At 35.7% G+C, this 22,028-nt stretch overlaps 2 protein-coding genes across 3 annotated transcripts in view; one reads left to right on the top strand and one right to left on the bottom strand.

The window, feature by feature from the left end:
• Nucleotides 1-15,606: 15,606 nt before the first annotated feature.
• LOC140157947 (uncharacterized) lies at nt 15,607-17,787 on the bottom strand. Its single transcript, XM_072181195.1, has one exon. It carries the CDS (start codon nt 17,785-17,787, stop codon nt 15,607-15,609), a length of 2,181 nt encoding a protein of 726 aa, XP_072037296.1.
• A 1,302-nt stretch (nt 17,788-19,089) lies between these two features.
• LOC140157341 (von Willebrand factor A domain-containing protein 5B1-like) overlaps nt 19,090-22,028 on the top strand; it is a 112,697-nt gene continuing 109,758 nt past the window's right edge. For both annotated transcript variants that reach the window (XM_072180501.1, XM_072180500.1), the window contains exon 1: nt 19,090-19,265. The gene's annotated coding sequence lies outside the window, so the exon portion shown is untranslated. The remainder of the gene's footprint in view (nt 19,266-22,028) is intronic.

Here is a 22,028-nt window from a genome sequence, read left to right as displayed (position 1 = left end):
CGTATTGCGCGGACTTGATGTCGACTTTTCCCATGATACATCACGATTTTCCCATGATACATCACGATTACATCGCAAACCGCTGGCGGCGCCCTTATTGCGAATAGCGAGAATTGTGGGTACCACACCAGAAGTGTATATACTATCCTATGGGGGTGTTGTTACACACGTTTCTGCTTCCCATATCAAAGCCGCAGCAATGCAACTCAAAATTTGGAAACGTACTGTTTTCATGGTAGGCCTCAATCTATAAAGATAAAAAACAGAACATGAAAAATCGGACCACTCCTCTTCTTTTACTATTCATATGTTACATCGATTCTCGTAAAAAGAACCACGCAAAGTCTACTCACCCTATAATACGCCCTTCCAATATCCAATAACCCAACTCACAAAAATCCAAAACTCATTTACGGGTTACGCACAGCTGTATAAGTCATATATCATTATTCATGTCTATAACGGATATTGCCTTTCTTTAAATTTCAATTTCCCGGCTCATGTATTTTGGCACATTAAGTCAAGTCAATTTCCGTTATGTACACATCCTCTTCTTGTGTTTACTCGACACAACTCTGACAACCAATGTGTAAAATCAAATTTCCTTCCATTTACTTTTAAAAACGTAATTAAACTTTGGACCTGATGTAAAATGATATCTTTTTATATATGTAGTGTACAAGGCTCTAAATACTCTAATTCGAGACCGAATTAAAAAGACTAGTTTACTTATGACGTCCTGTCAACCAGACTTAAAATGCCGTACTGCGCAAGTCAGCAACCAATCACGCTGCGCCTTCGCGTCTTTTTTTTTAATTCGGTCTCAGATTAAAAGTTATGCCAGAATTAACATAATTAAAAGTTATAAAGTTGGAAATGAAGAGCACACCTGGTTAATAGTTTGAAGCTGCTAGTTTAAACCAAATATCTAAGTCTTCCATACCCCATGCCGGAATGACGACGATGATGATGAGAAAGATGATGTAATCGGTATTGGAATATTCAGACAAAAATATATATTTTATGCAGTGGAAGAAGCCCAATGCTATCTTTGTCTTTCTACACCCCTGGCCAATTTTGTGCCTATTTTTGAATTTTTCTCAAATATTATAGCGCATTGGTGACAAGTAAGATATGTATATTATAGGGGCAAGGACTACAACTATGCACTGAAAATTCAGGGACTCAAGGCAAGTAATTATTGATTTATTGATCAAATATTGGTTTTCCCTCATTTTTGACTGTAACTCCGCAACTGTTGTCTGTGCTGAAATAAAATTTCCAGTGCAGTAGTTGTAGTCCTTGCCCCTATGATATGTATATCTTACTTCTCATCAGTGCTCTATAATTTTGAGAAAAATGCAAAAATAGGCACAAAATTGGGCAGGGGTGTAGTGCCCCCTTAATAAAAAGGTAAATCATAAATGCGTTTCAAAGCGTACAATAGGAAGCCTAAAGCTATCGTTAGATGAATTAATTTTCATTTTCTTTCTATTTTTGTGTCTTAACAAACCATTGCTTTCATGCATTATCAAATCGCTCCCACTGGGCGCCATTATTTATTATTAAAAATCCTTTGTACCTTAGATAAATATTCTAACAATGTTTCTTTTCTTACATTATTGGATTATGAAATGGAAGTTTTCTATGAAGACCATGTGATAAAAGCAGTGACTGATATGTGTATTACGAGCATTGTCCTTCTCACCATTTTAAAACATAGCGACCGATGAGCTAGTCGACTAACCATTACCTTCTCTGCTTATTCCTACCATGTCTGTGTTTTGGGTGTGTTTGTGGGGTGGGGTGTGTATGGAGTAGGGGTGTGTATGTGCAACCTCTGTGCAAAATTATTCAGAATGACGAAGACGAGATACAAAGTTTACCAAGAGACGGGAAAGATTACTTTAGTGCGGTGAAAAAAAGGTTTAACAAAAAACCTCATGACAAAATTCGAAATGTTTTAACCGATTACAAGATTACCCAGTTGTTGGTTTTTGCCCGTTGTTACAGCTAAAGCAGCAATCAGATTTCATTTTCTAAAAATCGACTCTGCACTATTTTCAATTGATTCAATAGCAGAGCTAGAGGCTAATATGTCCGCACGTGGAACAGCGTCTTCCATAAGCATTCTCTACATGCACCATAGAACAGAAGGACTATGCAGAATACTACAGAAGATATGATCAACAAAGTCTTTTGAATGTACAATACTTATTGGCGTCATATTCCTCTGAATATAATAGTCATCGAAATATAGAACACCATTGTTCCACAGTTATTTTATCAACATTATTACAAAACCAGAGAGGTAGTTTATTTCGCAGAATGAAAACAAAGCATGCGTGGTACCACAATTATCGCAAGTCATTTGGGGATTTAGATGAGCGTTTTGCAAACCGAGTGGAAAGCTTCTGTTACGCAAACTCCTCAGTATAGTAAGACGAGGGTAAAGATATGTTATGTCAACAAATGCTTGGGTATGTTACAATGCATTTTGTGAAAGCATTACCTCTATTCAAAAACGTGCTTAATAATGAATATGCTCTACTTTTTCCGCGCAAAAGAATAACATGTTTGACAAAAAGTCACTTGAATCGTGTTCTGTTGTATTGTTATATAGAAAAGATTTACCGCTGTATTTGAAACTGATAGCAGTAATATTTCCCTATTTGCTTTAAAGCTCATCATTATATTCCCAGCCGATCCCAATAAGATATCGTGACCTAGATTTTTAAAAGCTCACAAATGTGTAACAAAACTGTTCTTTGGATGATATCATGTAGATTACTTGATAATTGGTACGCTTTATAGGGTTTGTCAAGAGATTGCAGAAAGGTGTCTGTTCAGGAATGATGAATTCCTTGTCTTTGCCGCATCGGTTTTCTCTCAAATGTTAGTTTGAGTAAAATTTAGACATAAACATCTGTTTATATACTAATTACCTAACTGTTACCAAAGTAATAGTGGTATAAATGTATTTACATTGTACAGCATCTTTTTGAAGCACAAATACCGCGTGCCGTATAATACAGGGTTCACAAGATGATCCATTTAAGACAGTTTTGGGCGAAAACTTGATTTTTTAAAACAAGAGAAAGGATCGAGTAGTTTTTGGATTGTATCAAAATGTCTTAAGGGACTTACATCTTGTCAACACTTTTCAGCCAAAATTGCACAATAATTCACACGAGGCAAACAACAAAAAGACCTATAAATTTCAAGTCTTGGGGGGGGTAGTGTATCTTTAATACGAAAGGTTTAAATTTTCTTATATCCTTAGATTTGTAAAGTTCACTTCCAGGACGGTCGAATATTAAAAATATAAGAAATATTAATTTTTAATAATTTGCCATAAAATTTGTATTATATTGTAAATTTCAAAAAATCTAAATTAGTTGATATCAGAAGGACATTCCTCGTATTCAGAAAAATATCGATATGTTTAATGTGCTCTCATGTCCAACGCAAAAAAATATTGTGCAAACGTTGCTATCTTATTCCTTAAAAGTATGGAGGCACAATTCCAAAGAAATAAATGAACATATCTCCCTGTAAAATTATTGCAAACTATATAAGGAGTGGTTGGCAATTTTGACAGAATGCCTTCAACGATCCATTAACTGATGGAAGTGTTTTGTCAAGCTCTTCACCTGTTCCTACTTTTAATATATTTCCTTCAGTCATGTCTGTTGCCTTTTATTAACCTTTAAGCGGTCATCTGAAATAAACAGATATCTAGAATACCGATTTTATTTTTTTATATGTGTATCGTTGCAAGAGGCAGTAATGTCATATATCTGTATTTGAGTGTGAACGAATATATTGTGATATAATCATAAAAATTCAAAGAACAGACCTTCCAGAATAGGTAGTCGTTACTTTCAGAGTAACGACTACCTATTCTGGAATCAGAGTAACGACTACCTATTCTGGAATCAGAGTAACGACTACCTATTCTGGAATCAGGGTAACGACTACCTATTCTGGAATCAGAGTAACGACTACCTATTCTGGAATCAGAGTAACGACTACCTATTCTGGAATCAGAGTAACGACTACCTATTCTGGAATCAGAGTAACGACTACCTATTCTGGAAGGTATGTTCTTTCAATTTTATACGCTCTCCTTTTGGGATTGAGCACTTTATTCAAAAGATAGTCTAACTTGAGTAAAATGTTGTTAATACGCTCCTGTTTTGCAGTTGAGCACTTTCTGACTATCTCCGATAGACAGACTGACTCTGAATAAACTTTGACTGTGTTGACACCATGGAATGTATATTCTTTCACATTCCCAAGAGATGGTAGTCCACCCAAAGCATTTCATCATGTCGTCTGACGATTGCCTTTTAGGCATGAAACTCAGAGTAACGACTACCTATTCTGGAAGGTCTGTTCTTATACGCTCTCCCTTTTGGGATTGAGCACTTTATTCAAAAGATAGTCTAACTTGAGTAAAATGTTATGATATAATCATAAATAGAAGTGCATGCGTGTTCAGCAACTTCCCGATATGCCTAATTTCAGGACAAAGTTCTTTAAAAAATGTGTTAATACACTAATAGAATGAACTTTAAACACAAAAATCTAACATTAAAACATATTTCTGATATTATATGCCTATCTATTATGCAACGCCACTTAAAGGACACCCTTTCGGCTTATACAATGCCACTTTTGTAATAGGAATTTCCGTAAGTAATATCTTCTAACTTTGCCTGTGTCCCCAGTGCCATTTGCCTTAAAAACAATTCTCACTATATGGAGTACACTTTGTTTGTTCAAATTTAAAACAGTTTCATATTGAACCACATCCTAATTTTCTTTAGGATCTACGCTTGAAATACCACCCAAACTCCAAAGGCTTTATCTAAATATAAAGTTATTGACATCTCTGTGCTGTGTTCACGTAATTTCATCCTCATAGAAACAAAAACATGTCAATTGATTGAATAAATGTTAGCTGAAAATAGATAATTGACTTCAATGCCAAGGACTTGCGGGAAAAACACACGATGACAGAGGACACTAGAGTCATATGCGTTGGCTATTACAAACAAATCACACCCACAGTTTTAGGTATAATAAGAATGGACCGTCCTTAAGCTATCAAAACTCATTCTCTAGTACATGAGTACCAGCAGAAACTTATTAGGAAACTTAAAAAAAAAACCACTATAACATCTGCTGTTTATAATGGGTTTTTTTACAATCTCATGGAAAACCTCAATCAAGTATGCAGAAATTGGTATGGCGCTATATTCAAATGAAAAATCCATGACGGTGCTGCAGTTTATATGGATACCTCCTCGTATAAGGATATCTCCTCGTATAACCATGATAACTCTGATAACTCGTGTAATTCACTGTCTTCCGGATTGTCCGCCTAAAACCAGTGACGTAGCAAGGGGTTATGTGGCGGCCAGCGCTAAGGATACATAATGACGCCCCGATTTGGGAAACAATTGCTCGCTGCTCATGGAGCACGTGAAAATGTGCACAAATAGGGCCTACCACTAATTGATTTTGGTTATAATGAAATTGAATATTGGTCTTAAATTGACTTTCATCGCTTGGAGGGCGCAGAATCGATGCTGAATTGGTCAATTCGGCGCACCCTCTAAGCGTGGCGCCCAGGGGACGTTCCCCCACCTGCCCACCGTCGCTACGCCACAGGCTAAAACTTGATTGGGAAATGTTGCGAAAGGGGTTTCGTCTTGAGCTGCTGCTCTTTGGGGTTTATTTGCAACGCATGCTTTACTATAGTAATTGTCAGTTGTGCTCTAGCAGTTCGCTGTCTTCCCGGAAGCTGCAGATTGTCGGTTCATTCGAGTCTCATGATTCTAAGCATGCTCACATTCTAATATTGCGAAAGAGACGATGAACTTCAGGGGACTCTTAGTTTCATGAAACTTTGTCCCCATAACCAAGGTGCCATACTGGTTACTGGCCTTGTTTCATTGTGTGCAGTGCAATATGATAAAATTGAAATAGAAAAATTAAAAAAAAAGAACTCTTGGGGCCCGTCTTGAGGCCGCGATGTTGCCCACTAGGCATTATTGATCGAAACCACACCTGCCACATAACTTTGTCATATTTATTTTGCATTTGAATATCGCGCCATACCAGTCAATACTTCACTATCATCATGACTACATGCAAAACCGTGTGCAGCTCTAAAATGAGAAGGTTTTATTCTAATAGTATAATTAATGTTTAGTATAAGCAAATACATTAATTTCTTGTATTCTTTAGACGTTCAGAATCTACTCTTTCCAATGATAGTTTAGTTTAGAGCAGATTTCCCGTAGGTTTTGTCAAAATCATGTACATCATTTTGATTCAGCCACAATGATATTCACTATATTATTCACAATGATATTGCTAAAATCACTTAAAGTTTTAAGAAGTAGTTACTATGGTAACGAAACTATTTCAATAAATCTCGAGTTTCTGTTGTATAAAATACAAATATATTAAGTTAAATTATATAGGCTATACACCAATCCGAGAAGCGTTTACTGTATTTGGCCCTCTATTGACGGCAACACAGATGTACCAGAGCGGGAGATTTAATTCGTAATTCAATACTCATGATTGTGTATTGAATATCACTGTTGTGTACAATTCCCGGGTACAATTCTGTATAGCACACAATAAATAATGGATAGAACCCCCGACCTCGGGACACCGCAGTTTTACATCGGGGACACCGCAGTAATGGCGAAGTCGGATAGGTGTATATGAACAATGAGGTTGTAAAATGACACCATCTCAACATGACAGTTTATGCGGATCCCCTGGAACTCAAACACTAAAGATAAACTGTATAATGAATGCGAAACTGAAGTTGTCAATGTACCTGAATGAAAAAAATAAAGAATTTACATAAAGAGGCAAACTAATAATGATAATAGCCTCTTCAGTGTAACTTTGCATATTTAAAACAGTCTAGAAGTGTTTTAGATTAATTTAATGTGTTTGGATTTTGGTGACTGTTATCACAATCATGATTTTGAGAATGGCATATAAGTGTTTTGGACACACACCCATCTGCCACACAAAAACCCCGGGACAAAAACATTCAAAAAAACTTGATAGGTAGCATAGTGCTTACTATCGAGCGCTTTTGAAAACATGAAATTGTAGCAAAGTCCGGCCCTTTACCATCTGAGCTATAATGGGGTTGAGACATACATTTGCAGGTTAACTTGTTCGTATAACTATGTGTATCGATGATTTGCTCAAAACCCTTTACACGTTTGTGGATGGGGCTCTTCATGTTCGCATATTTTAAAAGTGCTCGATAGTAAGCACATATGCTAACTATCGAGTTTTTACTGTATTCTACAAAGGGGCTACCACAATGACACCACGGCAACCCCAAGGTCCCCATCAAAATCTTTAAAAGCATATATGGTGGGAATGACGATGTCGACAAAATATTAATAACTTTAATAATATGTGAGTGGACACAATGAATGAGCCGTAAACTCGGCAAATTGTATTCTATTCTGAGTTACAGTGTAAAATGTGCGTGAAGGTCGTATTCATAGCTATCTCAATTCAGTGCGACAAGTATCTCATCAAGCACTGGTTAAACCAATCAATAATACTATTGCTGAAGAGGATAATAAGCTTATACCTGCTTAGCAAATGTTCTCAGTACAGATCCAAATAAGTAAAACCTAGGTACTCACTAGAAATATTTCGATTCCTATCAGGAATCTTGTTCACTCTGGTTTGGTGAGTGGTGGTGTTTCTAGTTGTTATCGGCAATCTTTGTGACTGATAGGAATCGAAATATTTCTAGTGAGTACCTAGTTTTTACTTATTTGGATCTGTACTGAGAACATTTGCTAACCAGTGATTTATTAACGATCCTGATGAATTTGTTCAGAGAAATCTTCTACCTATTTTTTATAGAATAGTTCTTGTCTTTGTTTGCTTTGGCTAAATCCTGTTCAAGTGGTGGATAACAAAGCATTGTATTTTGTCTAGGTATGTATAATCAACAATTAACAATGAGAGGACATTCCTGAACTTCGTTGACTTGGGGTTGATTTGAAATGACCGCCAATTATGACTGTTTGATATTTATTACCAGAAATGTGGATAAAGAGACACATGCAGAACAGATAAAAGGCACAATTTTGTTGAAGGAACAGAGTTCAACAAACCATAGCCCCGCTTCTGGATATCGTTTGAAGTCAAATGATATACCATTTTAAAGCTTATGATATATATTTTCTAAACACAAAATAAAACAAAATTGACCGGGGCCGACTTTACGGCTGATTCGTGGTGTCCAGTCACATATGTAATTACACGGCAGTCTGCTTTTTGTTGTTGATTATAAAGTTGTTGTTTTTTGCACGCAATGTTTATGATGTACATGCCTGATTCAAACTTGTCCAGCCACGACCACCGTTGACTTGCGTTATAATATCCTATTCGTACAAAATCCTTGCAAAGATGATAATTTCCAAAACAGTACTGCTTTCACCAATCACTCAATTTCTTCAGAAAACAGGCTGCAGAGGAATAATAATAATCAATCTTACATCACTTTTATTCATTAAAAAGGAAAACAAAAATATACAAGTCTAGATCAGTGCCCCATGTTGATGGTGGCACGCAAGACATAAGTATAAACACACACAAATACAAGACATGTTATAAAACTTTGTATAAAAAGGCATAATATAAAATTACAATCAGAAGAGTAAAAAGAGCAGCCTAAAACAGACCAGACACCCAGATTAACAATATAAAAATATTAAATTTCTAAAAACGGTGGATAATAATAATAATAATAATAATAATAATAATAATAATAATAATAATAATAATAATAATAATGATAATAATAATAATAATGATAATAATAATAATAATAATGATAATAATAATAATAATTTGCTGTTGCTGTTGGTGATGATCGGTGTTGGAATATTCAGACATGCAGGCTAAAGTATATTATTCAGAGGCAGCAGGCCAATGCTATCTTTATAAATATCTTCAACGATTCGTGCCAAGCTAGATAAACGGTATATCATCAATGCTATGCAAAGCGTACAATAGGAAGCCTAAAGCTATCGTTAAATACAATCATTTTCCCTTTCTTTCTATTTTTGGCGTCTCAACAAGCTATTGCTTTCATGTATTATTATATTTCACCCTAATAGGCGCCGTCATTCACCATTGGAAAGCGTCTGTGCCTTATATAAATATTCTTACAATGTTTCTTTCTTGTTGTATTTGGTTATAATTAATGAAAGTCTTCTTGAAGTCTACGTGTATGTGAAATGACTGACAGGTATAGGTGCTTCAAGCTTTGTCCTCCTCACCGATTCGTCATTAATATGTGACCGTGCACCACGAATGCCGTAAATGTCCTAAATTGTATTCTGAGTTACAGTGTAAAATGTGCATGAAGGTCGTATTCATAGGTACCTCAGGTTGGTGCGATATGTATCTCATCTGATAGTCAAACACCTTTGAACCAATCTATAATTTTATTGTTGAAGAGGATAATAAGCTTCTACCTTAGATGTCTATAGAATTCTTAATAGCTTCTGGACATCGTTTGAATTCAAATGATATACCATTAAAGCTTATGATATATATGTGACGTGTCATGTCAAAATCAGAAACTTTTGGGCAGGTTATAAATTTTAAGGTTTTTACATATCTTGAATAAAGAGATATTTTGCTCCATAACGCCATTTTCCCCAATGAAATCTGACATTCCTAAGGGAAGATAATGAGTTCGTAAGTTATGGTAATATAAAATTGGAAATTGAGATATCAGCCTTTAAAAATATTATTGACAATGTTGAGAGTACGAATTACCTTGAAAAATGTCTCAAAAATACAAGATGCCAGTTGTATTCCGGTATCAAACTATCAGACAATATTTTTTACATTAATAACATCACAAATTCGCAACAAACCCAAATTGTGAAAAAATCACCCGGGCAGATTTTTGGCTATTTCTCAATTTGACGATCCTGCCCAAAAGTGTCTGCTTTTGACATGACACGTCACATATTTCTAAAGACGAAATAAAACAAAATTGATCGGCTGAGGAATTTACGGTTCATTCGTCGTGTACGGTCACATAATAAAAGCATGTGTTAAACAGAAAGTTAATATAAAACATAGTGATTGATAGTCTTCTCAACTAACCATTTCCTTCACAAATTATTCTGTGTGTTGTGAATGGGTTGGATGTGTTTGAGGTGTGAGGTGTGTGTTTAATAAAAGGGTGTGCAACCTACGTCAAATTATTTAGAATGATGAGATACGAGGTAGCCCATAGACAAAAAAGAACATATGAGGTTGATCAGCTACTTTTGTAGATACTAAATGATGCCAAGTTCCCTGACTAAATCAGTCAGGTGATTCAGGTTGTGGAATACATTACCAATGCAAATAAGGTGTCATTCAAAACTTTGCTCAAGACGTATCTTCATCCATTATGTTGCCTATGATTACAAACTTTATTGTTGCTGCTTCCTTATGTTGCATTTTACTCTTTTAAAGCTTTTAGAAGATGTATGTTTTAAATTAGGTTAAGTTATTATAAGATGGCTACTCAGGAAAGTTTGAGATTTCACTCAGTAAGTGAGCTTAAAAATCTAGAGCATGTTTCCTAAATCTTCTATCAGATAATAAATGGGTCGTAAGAAATCACAGTCCTAAAGATGAACTACAACCAAAAACAATCGTTCATTGGTGCCAATGAAATCTTAGATATACAGCTTTCTTTATGATAGGTCTGGAGTTGTAAAGTCAATTCCGACACGGCTTAACGTCTGTTAAATCCGTTTCTGACTCTAGCTTATCTATTAACTCTCTCACTGATGGAGAGATGTGAAAATATATGTAGTAAACAGACAACATCTGCTTTGAAAAATAAAAACCTCATGACAAAAACAAACAGACAAAAACAAACCAAACAAACAAACAACAAAAACCCCCAAAAACAAAAAACAAAAAACAAAAAACAAAAAACAAAAAACAAAAAACAATTGGGCACTGTTCACAAAATAAAGTATTTGGATTCTTCCTAAATTTACTTTAGATAAATGATGATGAAGCTGTATCCTTCCTGTCTTTTAAGATTTATTGTAAAATTAGCACAAAAGATGCATAGTACCAGAATTATCGCAAGCCATTTGGTGGCTCATATGAGCGTTTTGCTAACCAAGTGGAAAACCTCTGTTACGCCAACCCCATCAGTGTAGTAAGACGAGGGTAAAAATGGCCAATGGCTAATGCAAGCATTGGTATGTTAAAATACATTTTGGGAAAACATTACAAAAGCATAACGAAAGCAAAACAAAAAGCTTAATAATGGATGTGCTGCACCTTTTCCACGTTTAATGTTTAAGAAGAGGGCGACTTGAATCACGTGTTATTGTCATCTTGCAACATGGAAAGGATTTACTGCCGGATTTGAAAGTGATTGCAGTAATACTTCTCATTTCTTTGAAAGATTACCCTTGTATTACCAACCAATTCCAATAACGTATCATACCGACCTAGTTTTAAAGCTCCTAAAAGCGTAACAAAAGTGGTCTCTAACTTCGTGCTCTTACTGGAAGACTCTATTGGCTTAAGTAACATTATGTACAGATGTCGAGAGTTTAAACAAGATTTCGGGAAAGGGTTCATTGCTTACATTTATTTTTAAGGGTAGACGAGGCATTGTTGGTCGAAGCAACCTAAAAATCGATTTTCATTATCTAAATCAATATATTATTGAAATTAACACCTTGATGTTTTGCAAAAGTTCATTTTACAAATCGTATACTTTGCAAACTTGCTTAATTTATTGTTGTTAATGAGTAATGTACGTTTTACAAAAGTGTTGTTGTTTCAGCCCTCTTTACAATGTAACTCAAGAACCGCAGCAACTATAAAAGTATATCTGTGATATTTTAATTCTTCTACACACTCGCTATGAATTGAGCAATGCAGTTTTTGCCAAAGCTCACTACCATTCGTAAGATGCTATGAACTACCAAATCACAACAGTTTAAAATAATTAATAACCTTAATAGTGGAAAACTGTCAAGAAATCAAGTATATGTTCAAGAATGATTAATTGCTTGCTTATGTTTGTTACATCGTTTTCTCTTTCAAACCGTGTAAATTGTATACACCCACCTCTGCCACGCCGTCGAGCTGTACACTATTTGTATAGCTGTAACCAAAATAAGAGAGCTATTCATTTATTGATAATACCCAACACCTGTTTTCAAACAGAATGTCAAGTATCTGCCTTGCGCCGTGTTATATTTTTCAGGCATATTTGCACATCAATGTAGTCATGTCATTAACCATCAGTTTACATTCACGCGACACTTCTTCATTAAATCTGTCACGGTTGGAAATATAAATACGTAAACATTTTTCACTCTTTTATTCATCGTGTATCATTTACAACACTATATGTGAAATGAAATGAGGCAGAATTGGGTATAATAGCTGCAGTGATGATAAAAGCCGTTGGCCCAATTGTAATGGAGAATGGAAAAACATTCATTTCGGAAATTAAACCTTAGAACTACGGGGGGTCATCGAGCATAAAAATCGCGCGTGTTTACGCCCAAACGACTTAAACTAATCGTAGATCCATGTTGTGCCTTTATATTTAGTGATAAAATGCTAGCCCAACATCTTACCCGGAGGTAGGTTCGACAATCACAATTGACCACAGAGGAGGGTGATGAGGCCCACCCTGGGTTTCTACAGTAAAATGCATGATTCTAATTTTGCCCTTGTAAAATTATTCAAAGAGATATCGACCTTTTTACGTAGGTTTAAATAGTTGTTTTCTTTCATATTTTGGATGGAATCTGGTAAAAATTGCGTGTCCCTAGAATTTGCCGATACTTTAGTACACACTTTCTTTAATTGGCCGATTGACATATATCAATCTTTTAATGATTGATGATAGGAATCAATCTAAATAGATTGAAAAATAGATTGAAATGTTTTTTTGTTTTCACTCTAATTTTCTTTGTAGACTGATTTCACTATCTAATCAAGTGTTACTCCTAATGTACTGCCAAATGACATGTGTTGCATATGTTTGGAATGAGATTTCAAACTGTTTTAGAGTGAACATTTTCAATCTTTTTTTTTCAACTGCAAAGGACTTGTCCCTAATTTGGGACGGCGAAAGATTAAAAAACAATGAAAATCAATCCTTTCTACTGAAAATTCAACCGGAAAATATTTGATTGAAAAACAAGTTTGACATATTCAAATCACCCGACTGAATATACAGTCGAAGACGATTTGGCCCTAATTCGGGACGTCAGAAGATTGTAAATTCAATCTTTTTGATTGAATATTGAATCGGGCAATTTAAGAGAGTAGCCAGAATGCCCCTATATTCCGAGGGCTTGCTCATATTATGACGTCATATCGACATTATTTAGAGGATGTTTGTACTTATCACTGGATAGAATAGACCCATAGGTAAACATTGGTACCAAATATACCGGTATATTATTTTATAATAGAAAATAGGGGGGCTGTAATAACTCCCCTTTGTGTTACAAAAAGTAGCTCAATGTGACTAAGGGTTGAGCCATGCCAAAGTCAGGTTATTGTATGCGTCATAGTGATAGAGCTAGAAAATTTGCGATCTTTGATTCAAGTAAAGCCAATCAAATAAAGTACGAAACTGTTTATCAGCAATAACATACAAAATATGATATTTTATTGATATTTTATGTTAAAGCATGTTTACTGTTCCCCGGGAGCACTTTTTTAATCGATCTACATGTAAATGTAATGTAATAATCACACTCCGTACCATACAGAGTATCATGATTAACATACATTTAGGCTTGCAATGACATGCATTTCCCTTTCAGTATCTCTTGAGTAGATGAAATCATAAACCACTCATAATTTTTTTGACAGACTCACAAGGGATTGTTACTGCAGCAAATGAACCGTATGTGACGTAATAATATATAATATAATAATAATTTATTCTTATATAGCGCATTACATCAAAGACCACAAGGCGCTTTACAATTAAAACATGTGTACATAAAAACAAAATACCCAATGAATTATAAATATACATCATTAAGAAATAATAAAAATGAAATAGGCACACGATGAACATTGCACAAAAGGGATTGCACGGAAAAAATGCATGCAAAATGAGCAGAGAAACAACTAAGTGAAATGTTCAAAGTGACGGCATAAGCAATAAAGCAAAATAAGTTTAACCAAACAACAAATTTATATAAACAACGGCAATATACTGCAAACAAATATCAGAGATGCAATTAGAAACATAAACCACACATTTTTCCTTTTAAAAAAACGCCAAGCTGTACACTACATTGATAACACGAGAGTAGAAAACAACAAAATGAAAATGAAGTATACAGCGAAGCAATTAAACACATGATCGATTCAATGCAATATCAAAATTGGCAAAACACAAATCAAATTGAATATGAAAAATTCCAAACAAATGGATACTTTTAACGCAAACAATACCAAAAGTGGTGAAGCAAACATATTTACACCAGGTATAATACTCAAATGAACAGAGCAATCACGAGAACAACCAAGAAAATAACTTGAGTTATACGAGGTGTAGGCAAAATATTATGCGAAACATATTGCACACTTTTTTAAACATAATTAATAACCAAAATTGCACAAATATTAATAAACAACAAACAATACCAAAGTGGCGAAGCAAACATATCTACACCAGGTATAATGCTCAAATGAAAAGAGCAAGACACATCACGAGAGCAACCAAGAAAAAATAACTAATACGATTTGTAGACAAAATATTATATGAAACATATTATTGCACATTTTTTTAAATTTTTTTAAAAACATAATTGATAACAAATATTTTCATAATAATTAATAATACAATAATATCAAAATATCAACAAACAATAGCAAAGTGTCGAAGCAAACATAATTATCTACACCAGGTATAATGCTCAAATGAAAAAGAGCAAGACACGACACGAGAGCAACCAAGAAGAACTTGAGTTATACGAGGTGTAGACAAAATATGCGAAATATATTGCACACTTTTTTAAACATAATTAATAACAAAACTTGCATAATAATTCATAATACAATAATATCAAAATACAATGTAATAGTTCAGACAATGAGTATACAAGATCCAAATGATGAAAAAATTTGCGAGTGACACGAAGATACACGAAGCACAGAAAATGATGGCAATGCTAACATGATACAGAACAATGACGTTATTAACTAGAGGAGAGGTTACTAGCACTTCACTCTAGTTAAATCAGAATAATATTGCGAAAATTAATCAGAAGCAGATGGAATGATATACTGTATGCAAAATGAAGCGATAAGTGACACAAGGGGAGAGGTTGCTAGCACGTCACCCAAGTGTTGTGGTGATGGTTAATCCACGCAAAACTGTGAGCAAACATAGTAGATGACGAAATCATAGACAAAAACCACCAGGGAGAGGTTACTAGCACTTCACCCTGGTGTGATACACTAAATAATGCATAAAAGAGCTCCATTTATAAATTCGCGAAAAGCAAAAACATATCAAACATGAAAACATTGGCGAAAAAGATGTGTCTTTAATCGTGACTTGAACATTGGCAGAGATGTAGCTTGACGGACATCTGCGGGCAGGCGATTCCACAGAGTTGCTGCAGCGACTACAAAGGATCTATCACCGTAGAATTTCGTGTTTGAGCGAGCGAGTTGGAGACGTGTTGCACATGACGATCGTAACGGTCTTGTAGGAACATACAGATTAACAAGATCACAAATAAACGCAGGCGCCATTTCATTCATGGCTTTGTATGTGAGTAACAGGATCTTAAACATAGATCTGTATTCAACAGGTAACCAATGCAGTTGACAGAGCAAAGGTGTAATGTGCTCACGGCGAGATGCACACAAAACAAGACGAGCGGCGGTGTTTTGAACACGTTGGATCTTCGCGATTTCAGATTGAGATAAACCATACAAGAGGGAATTGACGGAGTCCAGCCGCGATGTCACGAAAGCATGTACTAGCCTGCAAGTCGTGTTGTTATCCAGATATTGTCGTATCTGACCGATTTTTCTGATGGCACACATAGCAGATCTACACAGATTATCCACGTGATTTGTCATACGAAGTGAAGAATCCATAACAGCTCCGAGATTACGAGCTCGTGGTGAAGATTGAATCACGGTTTCACCGATGGATAATTGGGATTGCACTGCAGGTGACTTGCTGAACTGAGAGGAGAAATGGATAAACTCAGTCTTCTTATCATTGAGAACCAGCTTATTAGTTGAACACCAAAAACGTATATCAGCAATGCAGGTTTCAATCTTCTTTATTGCGGACTCTCGATCTTCAGGATTGAATGTCAAGTATAGCTGAGTGTCATCTGCGTATACTATGCTACTGACACCATGCGATTGTATGAGGTCATGAAGGGGCGCACTATAGAGTGTAAATAACAGCGGCCCAGCAACCGATCCCTGGGGGACACCGTAGATTAATGGCAGTGCATCAGAGAGAACATTTTTGATGCTAACAGACTGAGTGCGTCCACTCATGTACGACTGGATCCAGCTTAAGGCAGTATCTTGTATTCCATAGCGAGTGGCAAGGCGGCGAAACAGGAGACCATGATCAATTGTATCAAATGCCGCCGAGAAATCCAAGAGGACTAGAAAAGCCTCTTGGCGCTGATCAAGGGCGCTTAAGATGTCATTCTGGACACGTAATAAGGCGGTTTCCGTACTATGATGACGTCTGTAAGCGGATTGAATGCGGAAATGTAAGTGGTTGTCGGTAAGATAAGATTGTAGCTGCAGAACGGCAACTCTCTCAATAACTTTGCCTAAATATGGCAAATTGGAGATAGGACGATAGTTGGCGTACACGTCTCTGTCCAGGCCAGGTTTCTTTAGCAGCGGGTGGATGCAAGCATGCTTAAAGGACGAGGGTACGACGCCAGTGGAAAGAGATTCATTAACGATGGTAGTAATGGTCGACAGCAGGTCATGTAAGCACAACTTTAAGAGCGAAGCTGGAAGGGGATCTAGGCGACATGATGTAATTGAAGCAGACATTATGATCTTTAGCACATCTTCCTCTGAAACGGTCAAAAACTCGGAGAATGAATGAGAGCAGATTTCCGGGATTTCAGTCGAAATTGGCAGGTCAACATTATTGTCTAAGCTATCACGAAGTTTTTTCACCTTGTCAACGAAGAACTGTGCAAAGCTGTCAGCAAGTGCCTTCGGACAATCATATGACGGCAAGGTTTCTTCGGGCTTAGGACTAGATAGCTTGTCGACGACTCTGAACAGATCTTTAGGCTCTGAGTCAGTTATCTGAGAACGATGAAATTTATTCTTCGCTTTATTCAGAAGGTCTTTGTATTGAACACATTGTTGCTTAAACTGTTCTTTATCAACAACCAGTTTCGATTTCAACCACTTTCGCTCAAGACGACGTCTCTCTTGTTTAGCAGCACGGAGAGTGTCCGTGTACCATGGAGCATGAGGTCTGAGTATTACAGAACGCTGAAGTAACGGGGCATGTATGTCCAAAATATCTGACAGAGTTGTAGAAAACTGATGTGCAAGATCTTCCAGTTCACCGGACGGAGAGGTTAACAAAACTGACTCGTGTATGTCTTTGGTGAATGTTTCAGTATCGATACTGCGAATTCTTCGGGTTTCAACACGTTTAACACTTGGCGCTGGTCGTAACATGTTGACAAAGCATTTAATTGCAGAGTGATCCGATGGCAAATCATGGTGCGTTGAGGGGGACATCACGAGATCGTCATCCTTTCTTGATATGATTAGATCCAACGTATGTCCTTTCTATTGGGTAGGTCCAGTGATATGTTGTTGAAGACCTGATAGCTCGAGTAGATTGGAAAACGAGGCAGCTTCGCGATCATCTGGATCGTCAACATGGACGTTAAGATCACCAATGATCAGGAGATTTTGAATTACAACCAACGACTCAAGAAGTGTGGAGAATTCATCCAGAAACATGCGGAAAGTGAGTTGATTTTCGCTGTTTTCTGGTGGTCGATAAATAACAACAAGACGCATCGAGGTGGAATTTGATTGAACAGTTACATCCATGTGTTCAAACGCTTTGTATGTGGGGCTATCATTGATGTTAAAAGACACCCCATCACGGATAAGAACACCAACTCCACCAGCTCGCTTAAAAGTCCGTGGAACATGGTGCAGCTTAAAATTTGGAAGGGTATTGCCGATGTCGGCAAGAGTGCGATGGTCTTTTACTCCTCCAGTAAACCATGTCTCGGTTACAGCAAAAATGTCCAGTTTATGATTAATAGCAAAATCACAGAAAGAGGCTGATTTGTGCCCTTTTTTGTGCTTAGCGTTAAGCGAACGGGCATTCCAATGCGATAGCCTGATGCGAGGTGCATTCTGGGATTGAGTGCTAATAGGCTTGATTTTAACCAAATTATGTTTGTTGACGAAGCGTGTAGTGTCTTTTTCTTCCCAGCGTGCATTTCTTTGAAACTTTATGTTTTGAGTTCTGGCACTGATGCGTACACTTATAGATCGTTTCTTGTTTATACCACCTCGACACCCTCGCTTGGTTTCGTTAGCGAGTATGTTAAGGGCACGAAGTTTATGCCACGTCTGAGGGAGTATACGAGGATAATGATTGTTTATCACACCTTTTCCAATGTTCATGAGCAAGTTTCTACTATATATAATTCGATTCATAGCATAAAATACGTAAGTTCAACGAATGGTGCAAAATTCGACAGAAAAGCAATATACGGTAATAGTTCAAAATGTCACAGTACGAGAATATATTATAAAAATACTTCAAAACAAAGCAGCAAGTTGAAGACAAAATCAGTTCATTGAGTTCTATAACGTTAGAAACGAGAAACTTACTACAATGAAGAACAGTTTCATATGCACAAATAGATAAAAATAGGTATAATTCTGGACACGAAAATTATAACGCAGCCACGATGGGCGCCATCAATCAACGTAATAGACGATGTGAGGCGTAGGAGAGTATTCAGCAACAAATAGGAGACAATAACTCCTCACTACTATACTTGCAGTCAAGTAACACAGACGCGCACAACACACAGGTGGATCTATACGCCAGTGCTCAACTGTCAGTCAAATACAACAGAGACTATTTGCAGTTATATCTCGTGTGGTGATCTACGACCTGGCAAGTATGCATTCTTTTATATGCCTGCTTTGTTTCTATGTCGTAAAAGGAAAGAATACACAATATTTTGGTTATTCAATTAGATTTGCCGATATTTTCATCCTGTACGGTGTGTTTTGTTTCAAAATATAAGTTGCGGAAAATATTTACATTGAGGACGAGGAATTTGATATTATAATAATAGATAAAAAAATAAGTCAATAATAAGAATGTTTCTGTATGGGAGATTAACAAATTAAGATTCCGAAATAGAAGTGCGTCAGTGGCTGTTCGAATAGGTTAAGAAAAACTTAAGTCTCGTTACTTTTAAGATTATTTTCTCTTATTCATTTTGTAATTGCTTCAATCAAAAGCAATGACTCTGCGTTCTGACTGACGCTGCTTACCTATGCATGTTATTAAATTCCACGTATTGATACAACGACAAATTGTAAATTTCATGTTCATATTAATGTAATATATTTTCAACACTAAACATTTAGGTCGGCTGGTTTTGTTAAAATGTTGAAGCAAGCATCATAACATAATCATAACTTGAGAGCGTTAACAATTATGTACAGCAACTTTAAAGGAGCATATCGTTATTTGTTAAAGGACCATATCGTACTTTAAAATTTTGCAACTAAGGAGCTTCTAGTCAAACACAGTTTTTACGAGTTGGTTAAATGCCATAATTACACTGGGCTGATACAAACAGATCACTATTATGTTCCTTTGATGAAATTCTTGTCTGATTATACCCATGACGGATTGCTTGAATGGTTGATTTAATATGAACACTTTATACCAGCCACCAAACACCCTGCACACACACCCCTACATATCATACTCAAACACTCACACAAATATCTTCGTAAACCTTTTAAAAAATTATAATACGGTATTGTATAAAAAGTGGTCGACAAAAAGAGACTATATGTTAGAATTAATTCCGAATACTTCAGAATAAATACCAGAAATTACTTGAATTGATAACTCGCTGAAAAATACACCATTAAAGCTTTAGCCTTTTTATTATAATATAGAGAAAATAGATATTCAACAGGAAAGTACAATTACCTCTGCATTTCCGCTGTTATATAAAGTTAACACGAAGGTAGATTTAATAAAAAGTTTAATATTAAGAACGTTTCTGGTGGGAGATTCCGAAATAGAAGTGAGTTAGTTAATATCGGTACGAATCGGTTAAGTTAAGCGTAAATCACATTTCATTGAAAAGAATGTTCTGCTACATGCACTTTTTCTTTTTTTACAATAATTCTTCGATCGAAAGCAATAAGTCTACGTTTAAACTACACTAAACCCACCCATGCGTGCTATTACATTACACGTATATTGTAAATAATTATAGATTCTACGTTGATATATCGTAATGAAGCAAACATAAAGTGAACCATATTTTGTACTTTGTTCTCAAAATTACAAAAATGATTTAGGCAAAAAGCATAGTAGTATGACGATATTCAATTATTTATGTTTGTTTACAAAAGCATTGGACGCAAAAACAGGAAATGTATCACAACAAATACATACAAACAATGGCCATCTCGAGATATATAGCCGCTGCTATCGTGTTTGAATGAAATGTGTTTAGAATTACATTCTGCCACATATCCAGTCAAACTTACATATAGTATTGTAAGATTTACGCAAATACAATGTACCTGCCCTCATACATGTACAAGTTTTGTAACATGTTCACACACAATTTTATTGCAATGCGTATCTATGTTAAAAACCGATTTTATATTTTGCTATGATAAGACTGCAAAATGTCAAAACGCATATCGTGAAGTTATGGTCAAATACAATAAAACCTCAAACATTGATCCAATTAAACATTAAATCAATCCTAAAACTCATTTGAAAACAGATTATTTTCCAAGTTTTACAGGTGTCCAATCATGCCAATATTGAAATAAATTTATGTTAGACAGCGAATATCATCAGATTGTATAAAATTTGATAGCATCCCAGCAAACACACGACGTTTTCCAAAAAGGGTGCAAATGTAGGGTTATATAAAGGGTATACAAACGTTTAAAAATGTTTTATGAATGTTATTAAAATAACATTCATAAAACATTTTTGAAACGGTAATGCAAAACATTCTATCAGAATATTTTGCAAATATTTTTGCCCAAAAAAATGCATAATAAATGTTACTAAAACGTTAAAATGAATTTTCGTTTTAAGAACATGTTTGTGTATGCAGGATATAATTTGATGTTTCTACTTTTGTGAGCGTTTTCAACTGCTCATTACAAAAATGGTATTAATTATGACAAATACCACTTTTGGCGTCATGAGAAACCTTTCAAAATGTACCGATTATCTCATAATAATTATACTTGATTTAAGCATCATGATCGTCCCGTGGACATGGTGGTATTTACTGACAGCTGAATTGGTGTATAATTTGAACTACAAAGCTTGTTGGTATTTTGTCCGCTAGTATCATGATTACTAATGAGCAGAGTGACTAAAAAGAAAATAGAAAACAATTATTGACAAAAACTTTTTCAGTCCGTGTCTGGGTTTACTATGTTTCTCATTGTCCTTTATATTTATGTACAGGGTGTCCCCAAAAAAAGAGGCCCCTCATTGCGCCCTCTTTTTCTCCTATTTCTGGAAAGTTGATCAAATATATTTTGATTATGTAAAGAAACCTTGAGTCGTTAGCTTTAATAAACCAAAACAATTGTATCAATCGGCGGACAACTTTTGAAGATATGCTATTTTAAAGAAATGTACCCGTTTTTCATTC

The sequence above is a fragment of the Amphiura filiformis genome, chromosome 7 (assembly GCF_039555335.1).
Source record: "Amphiura filiformis chromosome 7, Afil_fr2py, whole genome shotgun sequence".
NCBI classification, from domain to species: domain Eukaryota; kingdom Metazoa; phylum Echinodermata; class Ophiuroidea; order Amphilepidida; family Amphiuridae; genus Amphiura; species Amphiura filiformis.
The sequence above is the reverse complement of the archived record's forward strand: the minus strand, read 5'-3'. Positions and strand labels throughout refer to the sequence as shown.